Source organism: Haliotis rubra, unplaced genomic scaffold, assembly GCF_003918875.1.
Source record: "Haliotis rubra isolate DU_JTF1 unplaced genomic scaffold, ASM391887v1 Scf301, whole genome shotgun sequence".
Lineage (NCBI taxonomy): Eukaryota > Metazoa > Mollusca > Gastropoda > Lepetellida > Haliotidae > Haliotis > Haliotis rubra.
The window spans coordinates 729,234-757,044 of record NW_025766971.1 but is presented as its reverse complement, the minus strand read 5'-3'; the positions used below and the strand labels follow the sequence as shown (position 1 = coordinate 757,044).

General features: G+C 39.2%; 1 protein-coding gene across 1 annotated transcript; it reads right to left on the bottom strand.

Moving 5' to 3' along the window:
- Positions 1–3,971: 3,971 nt before the first annotated feature.
- On the bottom strand, positions 3,972–26,947 carry LOC124282711 (synembryn-A-like). Its single transcript, XM_046718730.1, has 15 exons — positions 26,704–26,947; positions 24,449–24,496; positions 23,973–24,192; positions 20,176–20,245; positions 19,760–19,870; positions 17,241–17,421; positions 14,066–14,160; positions 13,228–13,399; positions 11,080–11,178; positions 8,036–8,100; positions 7,754–7,836; positions 6,380–6,533; positions 5,700–5,819; positions 5,530–5,568; positions 3,972–5,458 (listed from the first exon to the last, which is right to left on the bottom strand). The coding sequence occupies exons 1-15, from the start codon at positions 26,785–26,787 to the stop codon at positions 5,371–5,373; spliced, it is 1,629 nt and encodes a 542-aa protein (XP_046574686.1). The 5' UTR covers positions 26,788–26,947; the 3' UTR covers positions 3,972–5,370.
- Positions 26,948–27,811: the final 864 nt, after the last annotated feature.

The following is a 27,811-nucleotide window of genomic DNA, read 5'->3' as shown; positions in this document are numbered from 1 at the left end:
GTTCAGAAAATCACAAATATTGTTTTCAATATGACTATGTAAAGCCATGACATCCAAGGTACAATGCAATCGCTGATCTTTAACCCCACACAACATGGTCCTTGTCTTAAGCTGCAGGCACTAAGCACGTTACGTCAAGCAGCATTCCTTCCAAACCAAACCAATGAAACCTGCTTAATCCAAGCTGTAATAGTCAACTGAAATCATCCGCATTGACACGTTTGGATTAACGAATGAAGAGTACAGTGTAATATCGCTTAATGAATATACACATTCCCATGAGTTGTTGTCCAGAGAGAGCTAATTCAGAACTTCACGATTCCACTGTAAATATCATTATGCTGATCTCAGTGGACTGATTATGAAGCTAAGTTAGACTCAGTTTAAGCGCAAGTATGGTGACTCTTGAAAGCATTTAATCAGATGTGTCACAGTACTTGTCAAAATATATATCATACCAATATTTACAACACTGTACTTATAATAGCAACAACTTCATCACACAGCTGTTTGTCTGTAAACATTACATAACATAACCAGTAGCATATCACACAGTCATTAGCCTGAGCTAATCAGCCTGTGACTATCATAGCTCACAGCAATTGCCTGTGATTACCATAGCTCACCGCCATTAGCCTGTGACTTTCATAGCTCACAGCCATTAGCCTGTGACTATCATAGCTCAGTACCTTTAGCCTGTGACTATCACAGTTCACAGCCATTAGCCTGTGACTATCACAGTTCACAGCCATTAGCCTGTGACTTTCATAGCTCACAGCCATTAGCCTGTGACTATCATAGCTCAGTACCTTTAGCCTGTGACTATCACAGTTCACAGCCATTAGCCTGTGACTATCACAGTTCACAGCCATTAGCCTGTGACTTTCATAGCTCACAGCCATTAGCCTGTGGTTATCACAGTTCACAGCCATTAGCCTGTGACTTTCATAGCTCAAAGCCATTAGCCTGTGACTATCATAGCTCAGTACCATTAGCCTGTGACTATCACAGTTCACAGCCATTAGCCTGTGACTATCATAGCTCAGTCATTGGTCTGTGATAGTCACAGCTAACAGCCATTAGCCTGTGATAGTAACAGTTCACAGGCATTAGTCTGTGATGATCACAGGTAACAGCCATTACAAATCTAGTCTGTGCCTATGACTGCCAATAGCTATTAGCCTGTGATTATCACAGCTCACAGCCATTAGCCTGTGATTATTGTATCAAACAGTGGTATCCTGTGAAAAAAGAAAAACATATTTGGCAAAATTCTCGGTAGGATCTGCTCAAATCATCTCAAATATTACACTTGAGGTACACATTCTTAATGTGCACAATTGAACTAGTTTTGACAAATGTGTTTTTCAGGAACTTCATGACGGATAATTCTTGGAATTTCATGGATTATTTTGTCAGACAATAATCCACTTATACATGTATAATGTTCCTCGTGTGACTAACACTGGAAATGGTCGCAACTGAAACTCTGGCTCCGTCAGACACAGGCGTTTCACAATGAGCACCGACAAGTACTAGCAGAGACAACATGGCCTTAATGCAGAGAATCATTATAATCTACCACCATATTTGATGTTAAAGGTATCAGAGTATAAAATTCTCTTAGACTTATTCACATGTAATTTAAGTCCCTTGAAATGATAAAGGTTAATTATATAAGAAGTAGTACTAGAACTTCAAAGGTGGGTCCAGGATTTTATACAAAAGTAATACCGGAACTACAGAGGTGGATCCAGGATTTTATACAAAAGTAATACTAAAAATACAGAGATGGATCCAGGATTATATATAAAAGTAGTACTGGAACTTCAGAAGTGGATCCAGGATTTTATACAAAAGTAGTACAGGAACATCAGAGGTGGATCCAGGATTTTATATAAAAGTAGTACTGGAACTACAGAGGTGGATCCAGGATTTTATACAAAAGTAGTACAGGAACTTCAGAGGTGGATCCAGGATTTTATATAAACGTAGTACTGGAACTTCAGAGGTTGATCTAGTTTTTTTCTCCTTTGTGGAGCCACATTTACAAATTCTGATATTCACTGTAGGTCGGGCTGTTCAAATTTTCCGTTTTAAACTACCAGAAGATGAATGCAAGCGAAAACCACAGGACCACAATCAGTACAAACTAGCATTAACCTGTCCTGGACACAATAATAAACATCCCAAATAAAAACCCTTCTAGCACCGAACAGGCAGTTTGAGTTCCATACTTCCCAGGAAGCTGAGAAAACTTGCCTGGTGCATGCTGCAGGTTATGATATGACATTAACATGCATTGCTATTTTCACAATAAATGATAAAAACCAATACACGTCTTTAATTTTAATCAAGCTTCATTATTTGTTTCATACAGAATTCCGAACCCATCAAACACATGTGATAAGACCTATACACACGTCCTCGAAAACAGGATACCTTCCAGTGTTCATAGACAGAAAGGCTACGTTCCCTCTGCTAGAAAATAACAATTTCCCAGTACTTCCCCATTCATTGACAGAAACAGTCAAAGATTATCATGGAGAGCCACAAGTCCAACAATCTACTCTAATCACTCAACATGTACTAACAATACACAACAGTAGCTAGAATAACAGAACACTGCAGTGCACATACCACTAACTGCTACAGCACAAACTGATAATATACAGCATCAGGGCTAGGAATACTTGTTTACCAGCCCTCATAAATGCAACAAGGCTGAAATGAAGTACAAAGAAAAACAAAACTATCAAATTTATAAAGAAAATTTTGACACTTTCAATTCTGATTTTTTCTAAAAGTTTGTGGCAGGAACAAAAAAGTGTGGAATAAAGCGATGAGTTTTGAACTTTAAAACGAAAATGCTGATCACAAATTCTTATGCATTTCAGTTTGACTGAACTATTCCTTGAGATCTTTGACTCCAAATGTTTAACCAACACAGGTCTGAAGATGAATACGTCCACAAGTACATAATCAGTTCTCCAATGTTAATAACAATGTCATTAAAGTCCAAATGAGATGATTCAGCAATAATACGAAAACAAAATACCAAACATTTTAACATCAGGTGAAAAGCTTTGACTAGAAAATTTTACTAACTTGCGAAAACTTCTTTCAATAGTTTCCCTGCTTATTGGCTCATGAGGAATATTTCAACACATAGCACGAGGCTTGAATTTGATCAAAAGCTTAATAAATGATAACAATAAATGGTCCCATATATATGTTGATATGATATATTGCACGTAGCCTTCTTACAGCATGTACAGCATCTGAAATATGTATCTGTACAGTATACAATCTGCCACAACAGTTTTCAACTGAACTTCTACAGACTACACTGGACTTGATGCAGTGATCCTAGAGACTTACTAAGTCTGTTATCTTACCTCCATCTCAGAATGTTGAGATCTGAATGGTTCACGTGATCTTTATAATATGATGTATCCCACCAGAGTGAGTTTAGTTTAACACTGCTTTAAGCAATATTCCAGCAATATCATGGCGGGGACACCAGGCCCCGATTTCTCGAAAGAAACTTAAGTCTGAGTTCTGACTTAAGTCAGAGTTTTTACTCAAATTTGAGAAAACGCAGGAAAATGCATTTCCCAGAATATACTGAAATCAATATTAAACTCAAACTTAGTAGACAATTTGAGTTTGGTGGATAGATTTCTTAAGTTGTTTGGGATTTTTTTATTTAAAAAATGCAGTCTTGTTAAAAATTCAGCTGTTTCAAATTGTCAAACTCAGTTTGAAATTTGAGTAAAAACTTAAGTTTGTTTCGAGAAATCGGGGCCAGAAATGGGCTTCATACATTGTATTCATGTGGGGAATTGAACCCGGGTCTTTGGCGTGAGGAGTGAACGCTTTAACCACTTCGCTTCCCCACCACCCCCTATCCCACTAGAGAGGGATATATATTTCTGAGCATGAGAATATGTCCCCTACACCCTGCTATGAAGAAAACAAATTTTATAGATTTCCAAGCAGGAGAATATATGCTTTTAACAATAAAAAAGAAGCAGAGAGCTGGAAATATTTCAACAATGAAGGTCAGGTGACACAGCACAACTTAACCTCTGATCAAACTGTTTCATATCAGTTTTCAGTTTACCCTCATTTTATGAAACATGCAGATTGTGTCATCTGTTAGGTTTTATACAAATTGCCTACGTGTTTCAAGGATGCATAAAACATTATATATACCACCCTTGATACTTTTAGAAATTCTTTCTTAGCATCCTAATATTTCAATTTCACCTCTAAACAACCAAGACAGTATTGTCTGATATGATTTTGCCTCCGCCTATTGGCACATTGACAAGCAAACACAAGAAACAAACATTTTTTTTTTCACCATTACAAATAGTTTTCTTGCTTCGTAATATAACCATTCATTTTTGAAGGCAAGTTGTTCATGTCTATTTTCTAAACCACTGAATCAATGATAGAACAGTTTACCTTTCTGAGATGAATATTGAGATTACAAACACGACACACCTATTGTGTGGTTTCTTCTTGAATGGTAGGATGAAAGATGACATTGTCAATGAGTGTTCTTCAAATGTTTTAAAAACCGAATCACTGGGACATAACTTTTCTATAGCACTTTGTTCTGGTAAATATATATTCTGAAAATATTCCGCCAATAATTTAAGTTTAAAAAAACAAACTATTTTCAGAAAAGACGAATCATATTTCTTCAGATCGAACCTTTAGTTATTCAGTAAAATGTAACAAGTTGCAAACAGATGTTTTGAAAACGATATGCAACATTAACAAGTACGCTTTTTTCTAACTCTAAGTGCATATAAATGCTAAAGGGGGAAGGGGGAGTATAAATTTTGGAAATGGCGCCGAAAAACATCCATCCTGTCTGACAATCCAAGACAGAACTACAAGAAAAAGTTACACAAATATAAGCATAAAGGAAATATTTGGCTTGTTCTTCCATAAGATGTCAACATTTCTTTATATATCGAATCTTCCATACAAGTAGACATATTTTACAATAGACTGCCAACTACAACAGTGCAAAAATTAAGAAATCTGTGCCTGCACTTATCTGCAATTTTCTCACCGAATTTTCTCGTAACGTCTACCAGATTTCGAGGCTTAGGTATATAACTTGATTACTTTCAAGAGCGAAAATCACCAAAGGAATAAGAAATTCTGCATCTATCCTATAAGCTGCAACAACAAAAATACTTGTAACATTTTGTCACTGGAAATATCATCACTTCCATTTTGAAAATATTTTTTAATCACTTAAACACTTTGTAAGATGCTTCCAGTTAATGAACTAAGGTGTCAGTCACTGATCTGGTCAGTCAGAAACAACTACATCTCCGGGCCGAATCAGTCAGAGTCTGTTTCTTTGGCGGCAGTGGCTCCTCCAGATTCAGCCAACTCCAGAATGTGGGACACGGGTACGGGTACTGGGCTGGATCAACCCTTGCCTGAACAAGAAGAAAACACAAGGTGGGTTCGAGGCATGCTCTGTCTACATTAGACTCACCGTCAGGGCCGATTCGACTGGGCTGGATCAACCCTTGCCTGAACAAGAAGAAAACAGTAATTGAATGAAGGTGTCAAGGTGCAAGACTCACCTGTGTAACTTGTCCATGCTCTGTCTACATTAGACTCACCTATGTAACTTGTCCATGCTCTGTCTACATTGGACTCACCTGTGTAACTTGTCCATGGCATCCACCAGCTTCATGGCTTCATGCTCTTTCTGCTCTTCAGACATGCCCTCCATCGGGTCAGGTTTTGACTCCTCCCAACGCCCGGTCACAAGGTTTATTCTGAGGGAACAGTGAGCGAGTTTCAGTTATAGTTCACTTTTAAGCAATATAAAGGCAGGGGACACAAGAAATCTTCTTCACTGAGTGTATCAATGTTGACATCACAGCCAATGTCTTCAGTGAGATAAGCAAGCACCTTAACCATTAGGCTAACCTTAACCATTAGGCTAACTCAATCTACTGAAGACCAGAAGAATTTGCCCCCAAATAATAAGTCAGTAGGAAAGTAGCAGAGCTCTAGACATGCTAAAGGTAACTGTTTGATTAATATTCTACAAGTGAAAAAAGATATCTTTACAGATGACAACTTCTGATTTATTGCACGCAGAAGCATTTTGAGGTAGATTCTTACACTGATATCAAGCTTCACCTCCAGTTTGATAAGGAGCTGAACTGAAACGTTGCTCCATGCAATAAACTAGAAATTGGTATCACTATCGTTTTATCTTTTCTTATAAGTTCAAGGTTGTAACTTGACTTTTCTGACACTGGACATAAGCTTAATACTCTACGACCATTTACGTTATTAAGTTCCTTGACAATACAACACATATTCTTACTGGTCTTTCAATTCTGAGTATTCCTCCGTGTCTGAGTCCTCAGAGTCGCTAGAGTAGTCTCCCTTGGTGTTCCCCTGTTCCAGCTTGAGCAAACCGAACTGTGCCAGCAACCCAGCGCAGTTGCCGTAACCCGTGTACTTCACCATACGATTCACTGAAGCAACAGATGAACTCAATGTTATCATGCTGTACTGAGCCCTGGACACGTGTATGGTCACTGATGCTGATGCAATATTAAGATAACAATAATGATGAGTGAGTGAGTGAGTTTGGTTTTATACAGTATTCCAGTAATATCACGGTAATATCACACATTGTACCCATGTGGGGTATCAAACCTGGGAATTTGGCATGACGAGCCCCCAATAATGGATGAGTGAGTGAGTTTGGTTTTATGCCGCCTATAACAGTATTCCAGTAATATCACGGTAATATCACACATTGTACCCATGTGGGGAATCAAACCTGGGAATTTGGCGTGATGAGCCCTCAACAACGAATGAGTGAGTGAGTATGGTTTTAAGCCACTTTTAGCAACATTCCAGCAATATCATGACAGGGGACACCAGAAATGGGCTTCACACAATGTACCCATTTGGGAATCGAACCCGGTCTTCAGTGTGACAAGTGGACGCTTCAATCATTAAGCTACCCCACTGCCGCAGCTTGGAATCAACATACTGGGCTTGCATTATCAAGATGAAGATGAACTTTCACCAAACTGTCTGGCAATACAAATCTCATATATGAGTACATTTTGTAAATGTGTAGTATCTAGTGCAAAGGTCCAGCTCACTACATTTTACTTTTGAAGATTTTAACATGTTTTACTTGGAACCTCAATGGGTAGAAAATATTCAAAACACATTTTCCACGATAAACAAAGTCACCAAAAGTTAAGGTATGTTAATGCCACCTGTAAGTTATCAAGTCCAAACATACAAACGTGTGATCAATGGAATTATTTGGCGTAATGTAAAGTCAGTCATGCAGTTATAGATTGTTAACATCAATACCCACTTGAGTGAGTCTCTTTTCAAACAAGATATATTATCTTGAAAAAAAAAAAAAACATATTATGTTAAAACAAGTTGCTGGTTGGAGGTTAAAACAAGTTGCAAAATAAATTTACAATATACATGAGTGAGTGATTGAGTTTAGTTTTACGCCACACTCAGCAATATTCCAAATATTCCAATTTCCAGTCATATGGCAGCGGTCTGTAAATAATAGAGTCTGGACCAGACAATCCAGTGATCAACAGCATGAGCATCGATCTGCGTAATTGGCCAATATACATGATATACTAGAGCTGAGATCATGAAAATCAGGTGAATATTGAATGCATGGAACATTTGGAACATTTCCACCTACCATTCTCTTTACACAACACAAACATGAAGTGAGCAACTAAATCTTTAACTTCTGTGACGGGAGAGGTCAACTGTTTACACAATCTGGAAGAAACAACATTAAATAATTCATAAACAATAGTTTTATGCATTCGTTCTTTCAGGACAACTTTAACATCAACATTGAATGTCCAAAGTCTCTGGCTCAAACTTTGTCAGGTGAGCTTATATAATCTACTGAAAATTCAGAGCCGAGTTTGGGTGCAAACACTTGTATGTTTTCGATAGTGGTTCTGGATCTCACCTGTTCCTTAGGGAGTCTCCCTCCTCGGGCAGCCTCTTCACCTCCTCCCGCAGTGGAGGCAGAATCTGAACACAAACATACACATTATCTGGTGTTGGAAATTAGGGGCAAGATCTGAACACAAGCATACACATGTTATCTGGTGTTGGAAATTAAGGGGCGAGACCTGAACACAAGCATATACATCATCTGGTGTTGGAAATTAAGAGGCAATATCTGAACACAAACATACACATTATATGGGTTGGAAATTAAGAGGCAATATCTGAACACGAACATACACATTATATGGGTTGGAAATTGGAAGATTAGAACACAAACAGGCAATATCTGAGACCTGAACACAAACATACACATTATATGGGTTGGAAATTAAGAGGCAATATCTGAACACGAACATACACATTATATGGGTTGGAAATTAAAGGGCAAGATCTGAACACAAACATACACATTATATGGGTTGGAAATTAAGAAATTATCTGAACACAAACATACAAGATCTGAACACAAACATCTGAACACAAACACACACATTATGGGTTGGAAATTAAGGGCAAGATCTGAACACAAACATACACATTATATGGGATGGAAATTAAAGGGCAAGATCTGAACACAAACATACACATTATATGGGTTGGAAATTAAGGGGCAAGATCTGAACACAAACATATACATTATCTGGGTTGGAAATTAAGACACAAGATCTGAACACAAACATACACATTATATGGGTTGGAAATTAGGGGCAATATCTGAACACAAACATACACATTATATGGGTTGGGAATTAAGGAGCAATATCTGAACACAAACATACACATTATATGGGTTGGAAATTAGGGGCAATATCTGAACACAAACATACACATTATATGGGATGGAAATTAAGACACAACATCTGAACACAAACATACACATTATATGGGTTGGAAATTAAGGGGCAAGATCTGAACACAAACATACACATTATCTGGGTTGGAAATTAAGACATAAGATCTGAACACAAACATACACATTATGTGGGTTGGAAATTAAGGGGCAAGATCTGAACACAAACATACACATTATATGGGATGGAAATTAAGGGGCAAGATCTTAACACAAACATACACATTATATGGGATGGAAATTAAGTAACAAGACCTGAACACAAGTATACATGTTATCTGGTGTTGGAGTGAGTGAGTGAGTTTAGTTTTACACCACACTCAGCAATATCCCAGCTATATGGCGGTGGTCTATAAATAATTGAGTCTGGACCGAACAATCCAGTGATCAACAGCATGAGCATCGGTCTATGCAATTGGGATACGATGACATGTGTCAACCAGGTGAGCTTGCTGACCACTAGATCCCGTCAGTCACCTCCTACGACAAGTAAGGGTTACTGAAGATCAATTCTAACCCAGATCTTTATGGGTATTTGGTGTTGGAAATTAAGGGGCAATATCTGAACACAAGCATACATGCTATCTGGAATTGGAAATGTAGACACTGCATCTGAACACACATACACCTGTCACAAGCTGGAAACAAGGACTCCTTGACTTTTAAGTTTTACATAAGATTTGAACATGTTCATGAGTCAGGTTTGTTTGTATGTTTGTTTGTTTGTTTGTTTGTTTGTTTGTTTACACTGAATTCAGCAATTGTTGTGGCAGCTATAAGATGACATATAATCTGGCCAGGACAAGACAATATTGTAATGGTTGTGCCAGGCTTAGCATGTTAATGTAAAATCGTCCAAAACATTTTTGCAAAACTAATCAATTCACCATCTTAGACATCTAGAATATACCAAAACTCACACTATCTCTTTGATACTGAGTGAACATGTGAAAGGCATTTAAGAACCACTACTAATTAGGACATGACACTCACACCTGTTCACAGCCCTGTGGCCATGATAAGCCTTATCTCCACCTGCTGGAACCCACACAACACCACTGCAATCACAACTGTAGAATTTCATTTCTCGGCTATTTATCTTTTCTTTTAATTTCACAGGTTAGCATATTTTAGTGTATATTATGCACATCTTTGTTAAAAAGGTGCAAAATACATGTCAGTAATCTGTCATCTCAACAATGCTGTGTATTTCTGGCTATAACTTAATCCATTTCATTAATAATATACTGCTGAAAAAAGTAACAGAACATTCTATAATTTCATCATCTTCGATAACGGTACACGTTCCACTATATCTCCACGAGTACCCTGGATGCATCTACAGCTCGGCCCGATAATTTTATTACCTCCCTTTGATCGATCCACATTCTCACAGTAGCCAGTCAGATAAGCTGTTACAACCGAGCTTGCCTGTGTCAACAAGATAGCAAAGGTTTGCTTGCTGTGCGACTCAGATTTAGGTGAAAATCCATACAGACAAAATGACAGGTCTGAAACCTTCAAAAACTAAATGCAAGAGCTCCTATCTCAGCAACAATTGTCTTCTCAAGTTTAATCGGTTAGAAAAAAAAAGTGAAAGTGAGTTATAATAAAAAGCCTTGGTACGCTCATCTTCCCAGCGTAGAACAAGATTGGATAAAAAGCCAGCCAAGGGAGGTAATAAAATTGTCAATCCAAGGCGTAGATGCATCTAGGGTATAGTGGAGATTTAACGGAGCGTATACCCTGGAGATTATCAAGGAAGTTATTATATATCACCTGGCGCTCTTTTACATGACAGATCAACTACAGTGACAGCATACGTAACACATGCAGTCTCACCCTGAGTTTGTTCATAAATTGCCTCTGTTCCCCCAACAGTGAATGGGTACCCTGTGGGATAAGTCATATGAGTGTTAACCCTCTAGCACTTCAAATACAGCTTTGGTTATCAGGGGTAATGCGCCTTGAGCATGTGAAAACAGCTCTAGTTTGTTACCTTCTTTTGAATAGTATGTATCTTTACCTGAACAAAACATCATTCCATATTGTGTACCTTAATTTTGGTAAAGATTATGTATGAAATATCACTTGACATTCCCAAACAGTTGGCACCAGTTCCAGATAAACTGAGTGATATTCTGACTTACCTTTGTCCTGCAGAACTTTCTTATTGAGCGGTTGTGTCTGCAGGCTTCACACAGACAGTGGAGGATCGGGGTCAGGCTCTCCTTAAGACTCTTGGAGGGCTGCAGTCAGCAATGGAAAACATAACAAACATCTCCCCAAACCTCATCTGATTAATCTGAAGCAAATAACTATACTAGCAGAAAAAAGTAACTGTGCTTTATATAATGTTCTATAATTTTGTTAATAATTATAATAACAACATAAACTTAAGTAAACAGTTAAATCAATGTTTAATTAGGGAAATTTCATGAATGAAACTTAAGCACAGTAACATGGCGTGGCATACGTCTGCAGAGGTGTGGTATCAGAACTCAATTCACAAAGTCAGTAACATGTGTGACCCCCATTAGCATCGAAGCAAGCCACACAACGGCGACGCATGGAAGACACAAGATGGTTGAAAAACGCTTGAGGAATATTGTTCCAAATGGTCACCAAAGATTGACCCAATTCATCAAGCATCAACAGCTGGTTTGGTTGTTGACGTAGACGTCTCTCCGTTTCATCCCAGACATGTTCTATGTGCGAAAGGTCTGGCAAAACTGCTGGCCATGGCAGAACATCAATGTTCTGTTGCCTTAAATGGTCTGTGACGACACGTGCAACGTGCTGACGGGCATTGTCATGCTTAAAGGTAACGGGCCCATGGTTTTGCACGAAGGGCACAACGTGACGTTCAATAATTTTGTTTCGGCAACGTAAACCTCTCAGATTGCCATTGACAATGATGACTTCCGTTCGTCCACGGTGTGAGATGCTTCCCCACAACATTACACTCCCACCTCCAAATGAACGACGTTGGGTGATGCACACGTCAGCGTAACGTTCCCCATCACGTCTGTAAACCCTAGCACGCCCATCTGAACTGTCAAGGTGAAATCAAGACTCATCCGTAAACAGGACACAGTTCCAGTCTCGTGTGAACCTTAGAGGTTGTCTGCACCATGCTAGAAGTGCTTGACGGTGACGTGGAGCAAAACGGGACGTATTATGCGTCGGGGTCGAATGTTGTGCTCCCTTAGACGGTTTCTTACAGTCCTCCCACTAATGGATCTCAAACCAGGAATCGTTCGAGCTGTCAAAGTTGCAGGTTGAAACCGATTCCTTAGATGAACATGGCGGATATGGTTATCCTGCCGACGTGACATCATGCTTGGACAACCGGATCGACGTAAGTCGCGAGTGTTGCCATTTTGCTGATAACATCTCTAAAGAGACGATATGGTGTTCCGATGAAAATTAAAATGTCTAGCAATTTCATTCTTGGGCATTCCAGTCTGCAGCATACTGACGACACGTAGACGTTCATTTTCAGACAGACGGGGCATAATGTTTTGCAGTGTTAACAGAACTAATAATGTGTTTTTCTTATCACCAGAAGTCTACACAAACAATATATGCTCTTTTGGGCTGAAAAACACGTGTGACAAAATCACAATTGAGTTTAACAAGCAAAACACGAAACTTGCAACGTCACACTAAATGTATGTGCAACATGAGCATTTCATTCAGACAATGACAAAAGTGTGTTTGGTCATATTCTTCTGCGATAGTTTTTCAAAAATGTTTTGGAATAAATATTTTATGATATTTTATATGAAGCACAGTTACTTTTGTCTGTTAGCATATTTTCCCCATTGAGCGTTGAAAATCAGCAATGAATTGATAATATATTTTAAACAGGACAGAGATATAGTGGATTTCAGCTGCAAAAACATTTAATTTCAAATGATTTTGAAATTTAACAATCAAATTTAATAAGCACAGGTATGGTGCTGAAAGATCAAGAATCATAATTTGTAACTGGCCCAAATCTTGGATTTTAACCTATCATCAGCTGATCCTAACAAAGGGACACAACTCTGAACCAAAAGAAGGTCAAGTTGAGGCAGGCTTTTGTGACTTCGGAAACATAATGTTTAACAAGTCTAAGTAAAACATGAAGACTTTTAAATGTTAGGCAGTTCCTAAAAACGTTTCACAAAAACCATACATGTTATCAGATCATAATTATAACTGATGACAAAGATTAAAGTTTATCAACTTATACAGATTCAGTACCATTACCAAATTTACAACAGCAATAAGATACTCAAGTGTATGCTCACCCTATCCAGCCTTTTACTGAGAAATTCAATGAGGACAATGATAGCCTCCATGTTTTTGCCATCATATTCGACGTCTTTGTTCTCGACACCACGAACATCACTCTCATTGAGCGGGGTCAACAACTCCTCGTAGAAGTCTACAGGGATGTTGATGAGGAGGTTGACGGTGTGGCTGAAAATATCAAAATTTTACCATCATTCATTGCATGTGTTTGAATTTCCTAATGCAACCTTAAAATTACCCTGATGTTATATCACCTTAGAGAAATACTCGCAGCTGTGAATCTTGGATTAACTCAAACTGCAAGTCCTTTCAGTGATACAGCACTTGAGCCACTACTGGACCCAAAACTCAGCTCTTGGAGATGGGACTCACAATTTCAATGAGTGCCATTACATTCATCATGTACAAGGGCTTTGAGTCATCCCAAAGAAGACACCCTTACCCTGTCAGTGTAGCAGGGCATGGAGTCATCCAGCAGATTGCATTAAGTGCCTTGTTAGTTTCACAGGATTAATGCCTTTGGTCACTTGAACAGAGCATCAAAGCCTTGGGTCAGAAGGTCCATAGTTTGAATGAGTGAGTTTTATGCCACTTTTAGCAATATTCCAGCAATATCACGCGGGGACACCAATAATGGGCTTCACACATTGTACCCATGTGGGGAATCGAACCCGGGTCTTCAGCGTGATGAGTGAAAGCTTTAACCCCACCACCCATCCATTGTATGAATCTCATCAAGAGACGGCAATTATACGGCTGCTACACAAGCATTCACTACACTTTCTGAAGATGACTGGAGAAAATCACGGTAAAATATCACAGAGTCATGCTCACCTGTGTAGTTCCTCCTGCTTGTCTTTAGATATGGTTGTGCACATGAGCAGATCCCGTAGAACGCTCACCAGCCTCATGAAGTGGGCCTCTTCCTCCTGCAACATGCAAGGACAGACAGTGTTAGTCTAGTGTGTAGAGGTGTAACGATACTATGTGAGTGATAGGACTGTTGCCTATCCAGTACAGCTGAGCTGGGATAGGTATCTCTGGTACTGGGGTCAGGATCTTAAGTAGTGGATCAGGGGCATCCTGACAAGGTAAAGATGTCATCCTAAGACCTCGTAATGTATCGTTCAATGACAAATCTCCTAGATTACACTATGAGTGACTTACATTTTCTTTCTAACAATGTATGCATTACTTTGGGTTTCGTGATGTTTGAGTTCAGAGTGAGTTCAGAGTGAGTTCAGAGTGAGTGATTGAGTGAGTGAGTTGGGTTTTACGCCGCTTTTATCAATATTCCAGCAATATCACAGCAGGGAATACCAGAAATGGGCTTCACACATTGTACCCATGTGGGGAATCGAACCCAGGTCTTCAGCGTGACGAGCAGAAGCTTTAACCACTAAGGCTACCCCACCTGCCCCTTGAGTTAAGATAAAGCTTTGATGTATTCATGATCAGACGTAGTTATAGGTGCAGCTGAAAACATTTCCCAATGAGACAATTCCACCAACTCATGAGACCTGCAAGGAGTACCCGTGTATTGTCAGGTACCCAAGTACCCAGGAAGTACATACAAGCTCATCACAACCCTACAATACAGCATTTCTAATTTCTAAGACAGGAGTGGTAAATCGTAAACAGAGAGAGAGTTCAGATAAATGCAAGATCTTTACGACAGCATGATGCAGTTTCACATGGATACCCCGTTCAGACACAATATTCTGTTTTATCTTGCCTCACAAAGTCACACATAAATGTCGTTTTCTGATTGGCTGAACGCTCTTCTATTATTTTCTATGTACCCTGCTGGGAATGTCGAACTCATTTGGTACTTCATAGTAGTAATTCTTTATCTCAAACGACATTGAATCACAAATGATGTACGGAAATGACAGATGTTTTGCGAATGCAAATCGATGGAAAGGAGATAACTCTAAATTTGTTTTTCTTGTCTTGTCGTCTGGTACTCCATACTATGATCGAAACCCGTGCTTCAAACAGTTCAAAATTACCATTGAGGTGTTCGGTAAGATAAATACGTTGTTCACTGATCCCTCGGGGTTCATGGGTTGATGTACCCTCGATGTTTCTTTTTGTTACCCTCGCCAGGGCTCAGGGAACATAAACAAACATCGAGGGTACATCAGCCCATGTCCCCCTCAAGACCAGTGATTAACTTATAATATGCTGTTCTTTATATCACCTCAATGGCCCCAGGCAGGGTAACAACAAGTACCATCTTTAATGTCTTTAGGTATGATGTGTTCGTGGACTGATCCACCAAACTAGCCCTGATCTATCCATTTGACTAAAGAGGCAGTCCACAGTTGTGTGCAGCGTTACATATTTCACATATTAGGACTGATGCAATTTTTATCATCATAACTAAGTTAATTGGACTCTTTATCAGAGAATCTAACATATCTACGTAATAAGGATATTGTTTCATTTCTGTACATCATATCCATCCATAATAAATTTTCCTAAAACAGCAACCTGATCTAAAAATCTCAATGAATTGGACCAAAGATCGCTGCAGATCTGTATCCTAGTTGGCAAGGGTAAAGTGTGCTCAGTTTTCTGATAAAACTTAAACAAATCAGAGAATCTTTCCTCACAAAACATATGCAAAATACTTATTCCAAAGCCGTAACAACTTATGACTTCACATACCATTCATCAAAAGGAAAATATTCAAAAATCCAGTCAGAATAGAAACTTATTGGTATTGAAGAATTACCTCCCCTTAACCCCTTGTCTTCCCAACTGCAGCATTCGCAAATGGCTGTGTCTTCAAGATATTGTACAGTTAAACATAAATCCCAGCCCCCAAAATATTACCAGTTTCAAACATACCGGTACCAACCATTGAACCAAGACTTAACTAACAACGAGTGAGTCGTGGTTTAACAATATTCCAGCCACAATACTGTGAATGTTTATTCTCAAGGTGTCACTTGTAGAAACAGCTTGAAGGAACAATAAAGATCATAACAACTTTGTTTTTTCTGTATTTTTCAAGTCACATACAATTCAAATCTCGCAAGATTCTCAAGCATGCCTCAGAAACATGGATTCATCAAGTGAAGAAGAGATGCTAGCATTAATGTCAGGATGTGTGTCCCAGTCGCTAAATAAGACTGACTGACTGAGTTTGGTTTTACGCCGCTTTTAGCAATATTCCAGCAACATCACGGCGGGGGACACCAGAAATGGGCTTCAGACATTTTACCCATGTAGGGATTCGAACCCGGGCCTTCGGCGTGACGAGCCAACGCTTTAACTATTAGGCTACCCCACCGCCCCCGCTAAATAAGAAGAAACAAAGCCGACGCTAGGTTTATAACTGGACTTTCAGGCGAAATACAGTTCACACTTCTCTCTTGTAAGATCAAGTTTCTTCAGTCATGTCTCTCACATGATGACAGGGGTGGTGGGGTAGCCTAGTGGTTAAAGCACTGGCTCGTCACGCCGACGACCTGGGTTCGAATCCCCACATGGGCACTATGTGTGAAGCCCTTTTCTGGTGTCCCCCGCCGTGATATTGCTGGAATATTGCTAAAAGCGGCGTAAAACTAAACTGAGTCAGTCACATGATGACAACACAGACAAAGGGACGTCATTCTGAGGGACACACATCTGAGTGATCTGACAGGTCGAGAGGCTGCGACTAGTACAAGTAATCAGGGAAAGTCATAGGTTGTGAATACATCACACGTTTTGTGGATAACAACTTTGTTTTATTCTTAATACAAGTCATAGGTTATACAACTCAACTGCATCCAGTTGTAAGCGAGTTAATATCATTATGATTTGGGTGTTCTGACATTTCAAATGTGTTGCATATTACAAGTTGTTACTTCAAGTCACACCGCGGGAATGAACCTTAACGAACACCGACATAGTCTTCACACGTTGTGAATCAAATCACATGTGGAATCAAACTCAGGACTCCATCATGAGTCAGTTCATCAACCACTGGGCCAACCCACCACAAATCTAGACTCACCTCATCTGCCGATTTCTTCTCAACCGCCACGGTGAGGTTGAAGAGGATCTTGAGGATTTCACTACAGAGGTCGACATCCTGGTCGCCAAGCCCTGTCCTCTTCTCCTCTGCAGCGCGCAGCGTGAGATCCAGCACCTCCATCAGATACGTGAAGCCATGAAGCTCATACCGGATCTTCGGTCTGGAGGACAGAGTAAAGTAAAAGTAAAGTAAAACTGAGTGGCTTGTCATTTGATGTCACATTCAATATCACTACACATGTTTATTGATGTGTGGTTGGTTGGTTTGTTGCTTAACGCCGCACTCAGCAATGTTCCAGCTATATGGTGGCAGTCTGTAAATAATCGAGTCTGGACCAGAAAATCCAGTGATCAACAGCATGAGCATCAATCTACACAATTGGGATACTCTGACATGTGTCAACCAAGTCAGCAAGCCTGACCACCTGATCCCGTTAGTCTCCTCTTATGATAAGCATGGGTTACTGAAAATCAATTCTAACCATTATCTTCACGGACCGTGTACATGTGTGCTTGAACTAGACTGAACTAGTGTCGATTTTATATCGCTGGACAATTAGCCTACCATTTAGCAGTGAGCAGAAACCCTTCTCACATACAGTATACTGACTCCAAACAGATTAATCCTTGCTTTATCTGTTTAATCAGACATGAGAACGTCAAAGCACAAAAAAATTTAAAATTTAGCTGAGGGTCTTGGGGGTCTTTTATTGCAGATTTACATCGATCTCAAAAACATTAAAAATGAAACAAAAATTCCCGAAATCCGTGGGAAATTCTCATGTCTGTTTAATGCGGAACACAAACATTGCATAATCTCCATAACAAGCCCCATAAGATCGAGCCAGAAATACACTCAGTTGGACCCATGAGAGCAGTTATGTCAACAAACGACGTCAGAGTTTTTGAATCTCTAACCGTCAATCGTGATGATTCTTATTAAAACTTCATAAAGGCAGCAAAATCCTTATAGCTACGTTGTTTCTACTTTCAATAACACCGATATATATATATTTTTTCATGATTTTTTAAACAATGACATAATGCCATAACGATTTAAAGCATCTGGATTATTTTTTATCAAAGCTTCCACAGCCATTTACGCCGCTCTGATTGGTTTGTCGTGATTTTCCCACATAACAAGTATCGAGATAGGGGACCGAGTCTTCTTGGAGGTTACGGAAGAAGTGGTGATGAATGGGTAAAGTGAGCTCAGTTTCTGATAAAACTTAAAACAACCGAGAATCTTCCTCACAAAACAAAATGCAAAATACTTATTCCAAAGCAGTAACAACTTATGACTTCACATACCATTCATCAAAAAGGAAAATATTCAAAATCCAGTCAGAATGGAAACTTATTGGTATTGAAGAATTACCTCCCCTTTAACCCCTTTGTCTTTCCCAACTGCAAACCATTTGCAAATGGCTGTGTCTTCAAGATATTGTACAGTTAAACAAAAATCCCAGCTCCCCAGAATATCAGTTTCAAACATACAGGGGTACCAACCATTGAACCAAGACTTAACCAACAACGAAAGTGAGTCGTGGTTTAACAATATTCCAGCCACATTACTGTGAAGGTTTATTCTCAAGGTGTCACTTGTAGAAACAGCTTGAAGGAACAATAAAGATCATAACAACTTTGTTGTTTCTGTATTTTTCAAGTCACATACAATTCAAATCTCGCACGATTCTCAAGCATGACTCAGAAACATGGATTCATCAAGTGAAGAAGAGATGCTAGCATTAATGTCAGGATATGTGTCTTAGTGGCTAAATAAGAAGAAACAAAGCCGACGCTGGGTTTATAACTGGACTTTCAGGCGAAATACAGTTCAGACTGTTCTCTGGTAAGATCAAGTTTCTTCAGTCATTTCTCTCACATGATGACAGGGGCAGTGGGGTAGCCTAGTGGTTTTAGCTGCTGCGCTCGCACACTATTCCATCGGCTGAGTTCGATTCCCCACATGGGCACAATGTGTGAAGCCCATTTCTGGTGTCCCCACTGCGTGATATTGCTCTAATATTGCTAAAAGCCGGGCGTGAAACTAAACTCCAGTCAGTCACATGATGACAACACAGACAAAGGGACATCATTCTGAGGGACACACATCTGAGTGATCTGACGAGGTCGAAAGAGGCTGCTTAACTAGTACAAGTAATCAGGGAAAGTCAGCGGGTTGTGAATACATGACATGTTTTATGAATAACAACTTTGTTTTATTCTTAATACAGTCATAAGGTCGCCTAACTCAACTACATCCAGCTGTGTTTTGTTAATACTCATTATGACTTAAGTGTTCTGACCATTGCAAAAGTGTTGCATATTACAAAGTTGTTACTTCAAGCCACACAGCGGGGAATGCACCCAATCCAACACCCTATTACAGTCTTCACATACTGTGAATCAAAATCACATGCGGAATCAAACCCAGGACTCCATCATGGGTCAATTCCTCAACCACTGGGCCAACCCCACCACAAATTCAGGACTCACCCCATCTGTCGTTTCTTCTCAGCCGCCAATGCAGGCTGAACAGGATCTTTAAGGATTTCACCACAGAGGCCCACATCCTGGTCCTTAAGCTCTGAAACTCTTCTTCTTTCTCTTGTAGCGCCAAGCAGCTGGATTCAACACTTCCATCAGATACGTGAAGCTACGAAGCTCATACCGATCTTCGGTCTGGAGGACAGAGTAAAGTAAAGTAAAGTAAAACTGAGTGGTTGTCATTTGATGTCACATTCAATATCACTACACGCTTATTGATAAGATATTTGTTGCTTAACGCCACATCAGCAATATTCCAGCAATAATAATAGTTATCATCATAATAGCGACAATCATGTGACTACAGAGAAGGGCAGAGAATGAAGCAGTGACCAATCAAAACACAGGTCTGAGAGTGTACTCACCTGCAATATCTTTGAGCAACTGTACTGTTGAAGATGAGATTGCACAGGCATTTCTGGCTTTCAACCATCACTGTAAAAATACAAGTTACATTAGATTGTTTTCAATGATTTAACTTAACAATGACAAACATTTTAAACTGAGCAAATGCAGTGAGTTGCAAGGGAATTGGTCCCTTTGTTTCCTATCATGCTGTGATCAGGCCCACTGACTTGGTTAACACATGTCATCGTATCCCATATGCGTAAATCATCTAGATCAGACTCGCTTATTTATATACCGCTATCATATACATGATATAGATGGAGTGAGTGAGATGGACCATTGCTCAGTGCGGCATTAAACAAAGAAAAAACAAATCCTATCATGCCATGAGATGACTTCATACTCGCCAGACACTGTGAACAACCAATCAGCAATCGGTGAGGTGAAATGGGGTTTAACGTCGCACTTAAGAATATTTCGCTCATATGATGATGACGTGCATGCGTGTATGTGTGGCTGCTTGTACTAGCCCAGACGTATGCTGTTTTTATAGCGCTAGCTCACTGAGATACTATACCGCAGTTAAGCAGGAATACCCCAATCAGACACATTATACTGACTCCAAGCTGACCAGTCCTTATTGTACCCATTAGCGCCGACCGCCAGGCAGGGGACCAACAAGTACCATATTTTAACGTCTTTTGGTATGACGCGGTCGGGGATCGAACCCGCGACCACGCGAAAGAAACGCTCTAACCACTACACCACGGAGGCAGTCCAATCAGCAATCGAGTCTACCATAAGGTTTGTATCAATTGTGAAGACCTCCTTATCATGATGAAATATCTGGAAATTACATACAGTCGAAACTTCTTGTGTCTAATTTAGAAGTGTTGAACTTGAATTCCAGGTTGTCTTAAACTCACCCCCAGCCTCACTCACGTCTATATTTATCATCATTTATACTCAATCTGTGTGTCAACCCAAGTGTCCAATTTAGCATAAAATTCCAAAATGACTTGAACAGTTCAAAATGAAAAATAATGCCCAGACACCGATAATCTCCAAACTTCACTTGGGCTGCAACAATTCACCCAGACCCTGATTCGATTCGATGTTCGATATTGGAGTCAATTGGACCCTCGATTCTATAAGTTTCGGTTCGATTCTTCATTCAACATCAGATTTCATTTAACTCTCAGAGTTCAAGTAAGTTGGGAGTGACTAATGAGTTCAGTTTTACGCCACACTCAGCAATATTCCAGCTATATGGCGGCGGTCTGTAAATAGTCGAGTCTATCACTGGACCAGACAATCCAGTGATCAACTTCATGAGCATCGATCTGCGTAATTTGGGAACCGATGACATGTGTCAACCAAGCCAGCGAGCCTGACCACCCGATCCCAATAGTCGCCTCTTACGACAAGCATGGGTTACTGAAGGTTCATTCTAACTCGGACCTTCACGGGTTCAAATGAGTTGGGTTTTTTAGCGTGATATCCATTGTCAAAGTTGGCAATGTCTACTAACGACAATGTTCATTGGATAATTAGCCCGGCGTCAACCAATCAACTAAATTATGATGATCCTGTTAGTGAAATTGTTATATGTCAGTCGACCTATGACTTCTACAACACCAATCTATAGACTGTGAGATCAACGATAAGCCTGCGTTGCCATCCCCTTGACTACGAGTAGCTGGGCAATGAAATTTATGTATGCTTTGAAATCTAGTGTTACATCCTGACCTGGTAATGTCTCAAACATAATGTTTGATTTTCAAAGATTCACTTAATCAGATGTCTTAAATCATATCCTGCTTCAACACAACAAGATGTGACGATGTATGTCTTAACTGTTTGACAATGTACATGTCTTAACTGTTTGACGGCAGGGCTCCAGATAACTTTTAGGGGTGTGAGTGTACTTACACATCATATTGCAAGTGGAGGTGTACTGAGAATTTTGAAGTACTGACATGTTTTTTTGTGAGCGAGTTGGTGATGTGGTTTGTCTGGACGATTCATCGATCACTATTTCTAACCATGTATTTGTATTTGAAGACGCGTGAGAAATAACTGAGCGACGGTGTGATGCGCGAAATGCCAGGTCCGACTGGATATAAATAGGAACAGTGTAGTATTTATCCAATCGAAAAATAGTGACGCATATCGTTGCATGGCAACGCAAGGGATTCCTACTGTCGGGGTTTCCTCATGTGTCAAATCATGTTTCGCAAAAGAAACTTGACAAGTATTTATCCGAAATAAATTTCCATTTGCACGATACGCACAGAAATTAAATGTTAGACGTACAAAGGTATTTATGTGCGTACATGATACGCTTGAAATCTTATATTATGTCGTACTTAATTGATTTTGAGGCGTACATTACGCCTGTACGCCCCTTATCTGTAGCCCTGGACGATGTACATGTCTCAACTGTTTGACGGTGTACATATCTTAACTGTTTGACAGTGTACATGTCTTAACTGTTTGACGGTGTACATGTCTTAACTGTTTGACGGTGTACATGTCTCAACTGTTTGACGGTGTACATGTCTCAACTGTTTGACAGTGTACATGTCTCAACTGTTTGACGGTGTACATGTCTTAACTGTTTGACGGTGTACATGTCTTAACTGTTTGACAACATGTCTTAACTGTTTGACAACATACATGTCTTAACTGTTTGACGGTGTACATGTCTTGACAAACTGTCTTAACTGTTTGACAACGTACATGTCTTAACTGTTTTACAGTGTACATATCCTAACTGTTTGACAATGTACATGTCCTAACTGTTTGACGCGTATACATGTCTTAACTGTTTGACAGTGTACATATCCTAACTGTTTGACAATGTACATGTCCTAACTGTTTGACAGTGTACATGTCTCAACTGTTTGACGGTGTACATGTCTTAACTGTTTGACGGTGTACATGTCTTAACTGTTTGACAATGTACATGTCTTAACTGTTTGACAATGTACATGTCTTAACTGTTTGACAGTGTACATGTCCTAACTGTTTGACAACGTACATGTCCTAACTGTTTGACAACTATGATCATGTGGTTGGCAAAAATGATGCATATCACAAATATTGGTTAATAAATATGATTATTGAGAAACAAATACAATAACACAACAGCAGTTTATGTATTCATCATATTCCGAGAAATAATAACCAAATATATTCTTTGACTGGTTTTTTACCAGTTTGACAGTGCTAGTTTATCACAACAATGACCAGTTACATCATTACTGTCACATTAAATATAACATGTTGACTCTTATCCTGCCTGATATTCAAAGACATTATATTCTGCACATCTCACTCAGATAAATAATACCTAAATTTAAGTAAAAACACTCCTTTTTAAAAAAAAAGTACCATGAATATTTTATTATTTTAGTGATCGTGAATAATAAACTGAATTCATGAAGGAATAATTAGATTCACAAAATACATGATTGAATCATAACAGCCTTGGCGCGGTGTGGTAGGCTAATAGTGAGCATGGTTAAAGCGTCGGCTCGGCTCGCTGAAGACCCGGGTTTTATTTATCACATGGATAAAATATGTGAAGCCCATTTCTGGTATCCCCCGATTTAATATTGCTGGAATATTGCTAAAAGCAGCGTAAAACCATACTCACTCACTCACATAACAGCCCTAATTGACATCATCACAAACTGGGTTCAGTTTTCCACATGGGTATAATGTGTGAATCCCATTTCTGGTGTCACCAAGCGGGATATTGCTGGAATATTGCTAAAAGCAGCATAAAAATAAACTATGTGATCCTCACCATCTTGGTCTCCATCTTGGATAGTGACTCCCTCCCCTTCCTCCTCTGCGTAGTACTGCAGCCCGGACAGCTTGACAAGGAGTTCCAGGGTGTCGTCCGATGTCAACACCTCCATCCTTTCCTTCTCACGACTGTAGATCCGAAGGGCTTGCAGGCACAGAATCTGACACTTGGACGACAGTGCCCCCTTCAGGCGACCTGTGATCGTCTGCACGCATTTCTGCAAAAACACAATATCGGATAGTTTAAACGTTGAATCTTCCAGTTATCATTTGTTTGAGAACGAGTGACAGACATGAACAGACATGGAATATAGTTAAAAACATGATAATATGCACACTGGGGTGCCAAACACACAAACTGTCCCGGTTTATCATTGTTTCTCATTTGTCTAGGGTCATTTTGAAAATAAGCAGCCACTGAGCTCTGAATAGTGAAAGGTGCAGTGCATGACCCATTCTTTCAAAATGGCTCACCTGTTTGAAGTCAGTAGTTACATTAGGGAAGCTGAATGTCTGGGCATTCTGAAAGGAAATAAACACAGCTGTTATACAATTAATTACAAACTAATTATCACACACAAAATGAACAAGAACATTCAAGAACAATCAAAAGTTTTCCTTTGGAATTCCATTCATTTTTGTTTTGGTTCCATTCAATTGGACTCGTGAAGATCCGGGTTAGAATTGATCTTCAGTAACCCATCACCAAAGAAGCGACTAACAGGATCAAATGGTCAGACTCGCTGACTTGGTTGACACATGTCATCGTATCCCAACTGCGTAGATCGATGCTCATTCTGTTGATCACTGGATTGTCTGGTTCAGACTCGATTATTTACAGACCACCGCCATATGGCTGGAATATTGCTGAGTGAGGCGTAAAACTAAACTAACTCACTCCATTCAACTGTGTACAGTGGAAGCTGTCTAAACCGGCAGTCGTTGGGACTGAAGAAATAATCTGGTTTAGACAGCGTGCCGGATTGTAAAGCTGACACGGTTACCTACAACTAGAACTGAACCAGTTTTGTCTCCCTCATATACAGTGTTGTATCACATGGTTCTCTCAATTACTGCACACATTGACAATAAAAGACAAAGTCAACATGTCAGCTCACTAATTACATGTACAAGTATACCCATACTGAACTAATGAACTAAGATTACATCAACTTTGTCGGCAACCATGTTGTTCCAACGCAGGATTATTGGTGACAATTCACATCTGGCAGACTCCATGCCACACGCCGGATTAGACTGTATAAACACATATTCGGGCGGCTCATTTCATGCTGAGATCCGGAAATGACAGTTGCTGGATTGCAGAGCTTTCAAATGATGATAAATGTACTAGCCATGGCAGGACTGAGATTTTATGCCAGTGTTGACAACTTGCTGGATTGGACAGCTGCCAGTGTATTTGACAGCTTCCACTGTATTTTAAACAAAAGAGCAGACCTTGGAAAAAGACTTATGCTTAACCAATCGTACACCATATCCGTTTCCATACACACATAATGTATCATAGTATGATAATCTTATCGTCACGATAATCAGGATTCTTTAGTATTGCAGTTACAATAAAAATGCAGCATAGTGCAATAGTGTTTACATGACAGCCAAACTGGAACTAGTTGTGTAATTTGTAAAAAGAGACAGCATATTTATGTTTTGCCTTGCTAGGCCACATTTACAAATACAGTAAGTCCATGGGGGTGCATTTCCATAGCACCGGTGTCAACAACTGAAGCAAAAGTAATAAATGTATTTTTACTAGGGCTGTAATGAATACACTATGTTGCGAATATGATACGTATCACGAATATAAGGTAACGAATACGAATAATTATTCATGAATACAATATTGTAGTTAAATGATTGCTGCACAATATTGAATGCTAATGTTGACAGTGTTAATTTGTCTCAGCAATAACCAGTCATCTCATGAACCTAAATTTTGTATGTAATAGTTATAGTTGACAGTAACATGTCCGCCCTTTGCAATCTAACATGACTTGGGCTACTACAAGGCTAGTACATATTGCATTCTTGCATATCTCGTTTTGAAAAAGGACATAGGGTTCAAGTAAAACACACTCCCTTATAAAAATTGTAAATATTCATGAATATTCGGTTCTTATGACCACGAATAACGAATTGAATTCATGAAGGGCTACGGTTCGATTCTTCGAATATGCGAGTGAATCGTTACAGCCTTAATTTTTACCTGCCTTTGGTCTGAATCATTGGGTTAAAACAAAAACAATTAAATGCAGCAACACATGATATGGAGAAATATGCCAATCACTGCAGTCTCTGATTTTGTCACCAATAATCACCCAAGATGAAAATATCTTCAGAAAAGAAAACCATGATAAGAGAAAATTACTATGTAAAAGCTATGCAGGCTGGTACAAACTGGATTATCAATACTAATAGTTCACAGAGTGATACACAGGATTAACATTCAATTCTGCATATACAAAGATAGTCAATGTGCAGTGTATGCGTTGAATTCTGGATCAACATCAAGGTGCAACTGTCAAAGATGGGGGATAACATTTCATAGGAAACCAATTAGGGTTGACACCTACAAGCACTGCAACACAAATCCTTAAAATCACATGTCAGAATAGCACAATTGAGCAGGTAGCGGGTGTTATTGCGGGTTTCGCTTCAAAAGTAGGAGTATACGGATGAGCACTATAGAAACTGAACATCAAACTCACCTCTGAATTAAATGCTTCAAGCACATTGGTAAGATCTGTTTCGGAACCGGACTCGATGCTTCGCAAACTGTCTTCGCTCAACATGACTGCCGCTCCGTTTAATGGGGCAGAGCACACGAAATCCGTTGTTATATACAAAATAAAATTACCTACAGAACTGAAAATAGATCAGTCGACGATAGATTGCCAATAACGTTTGCTAGAAACCCATAATAAGCTGTCTATTTTTTCTGATCAATTCTGTTATTGGTCATTGGCATTATTGAGACTATTTACCGCACGACTATTTCACACTGCTGTATTTACACATCGTTTCAGGGGCAAATGCACTCCAAATTGTGATATAGTTTCTATAACTAATATATATTTGGACACATACGCATAATACAATATGGAAATATTAAATATGACATAAATCCATAACACAATGTAGAAGTTATGAATACAAACTGTATTAAGTCGTGACGATACTAGTATGTCATAGAAATCATCATTTTCTGCTCACAAATTTCCCACAACAAGACTGTGTGACGTCAAATGAAATATCTCGGATACTGGAACCGAAGATATTTATAGAAACAGTCAATCAACAAGTCTAATGCCAGACTACGATATACACCCTCATTAGTCTTCTGGTTACCGCACATTATTCCATTTTCAGTATATTTATAAGAAACGGTTCTTTGCAATTTTCACATACAGTAGAACTAGCTGAGATCTTTAAAAATGCTTGCTGATTAAAAATAAAAGACAACTGAACCTGATGCACGGTTGCGACGAATCGGGTGATATACTTCGTTTTGAAATTAGGTTAGTTTGAGTAAAAATATATTGCGCACTTGGAAACATACAAATAGGCTATGGGTGTTTGAAAGTGGGGATGGGATGGGGGTTATGGTTAGCATATAACATATATTATATACTTGTTTTGTTTAATTAGGAGCTCAGCTGTTTATTATTGTATTGTATCTAACACAAACAGGTCCTCATTCTTTTCCATATAACTTAAAGACGTATTCTTCGGGTACCTGTCTGCCTGTCTTATTTTTGTTGTTGTTTTGGGTGTTTTCTGTTACCTATAGGCTATTTGGGAGCTCATTTTCGTAAA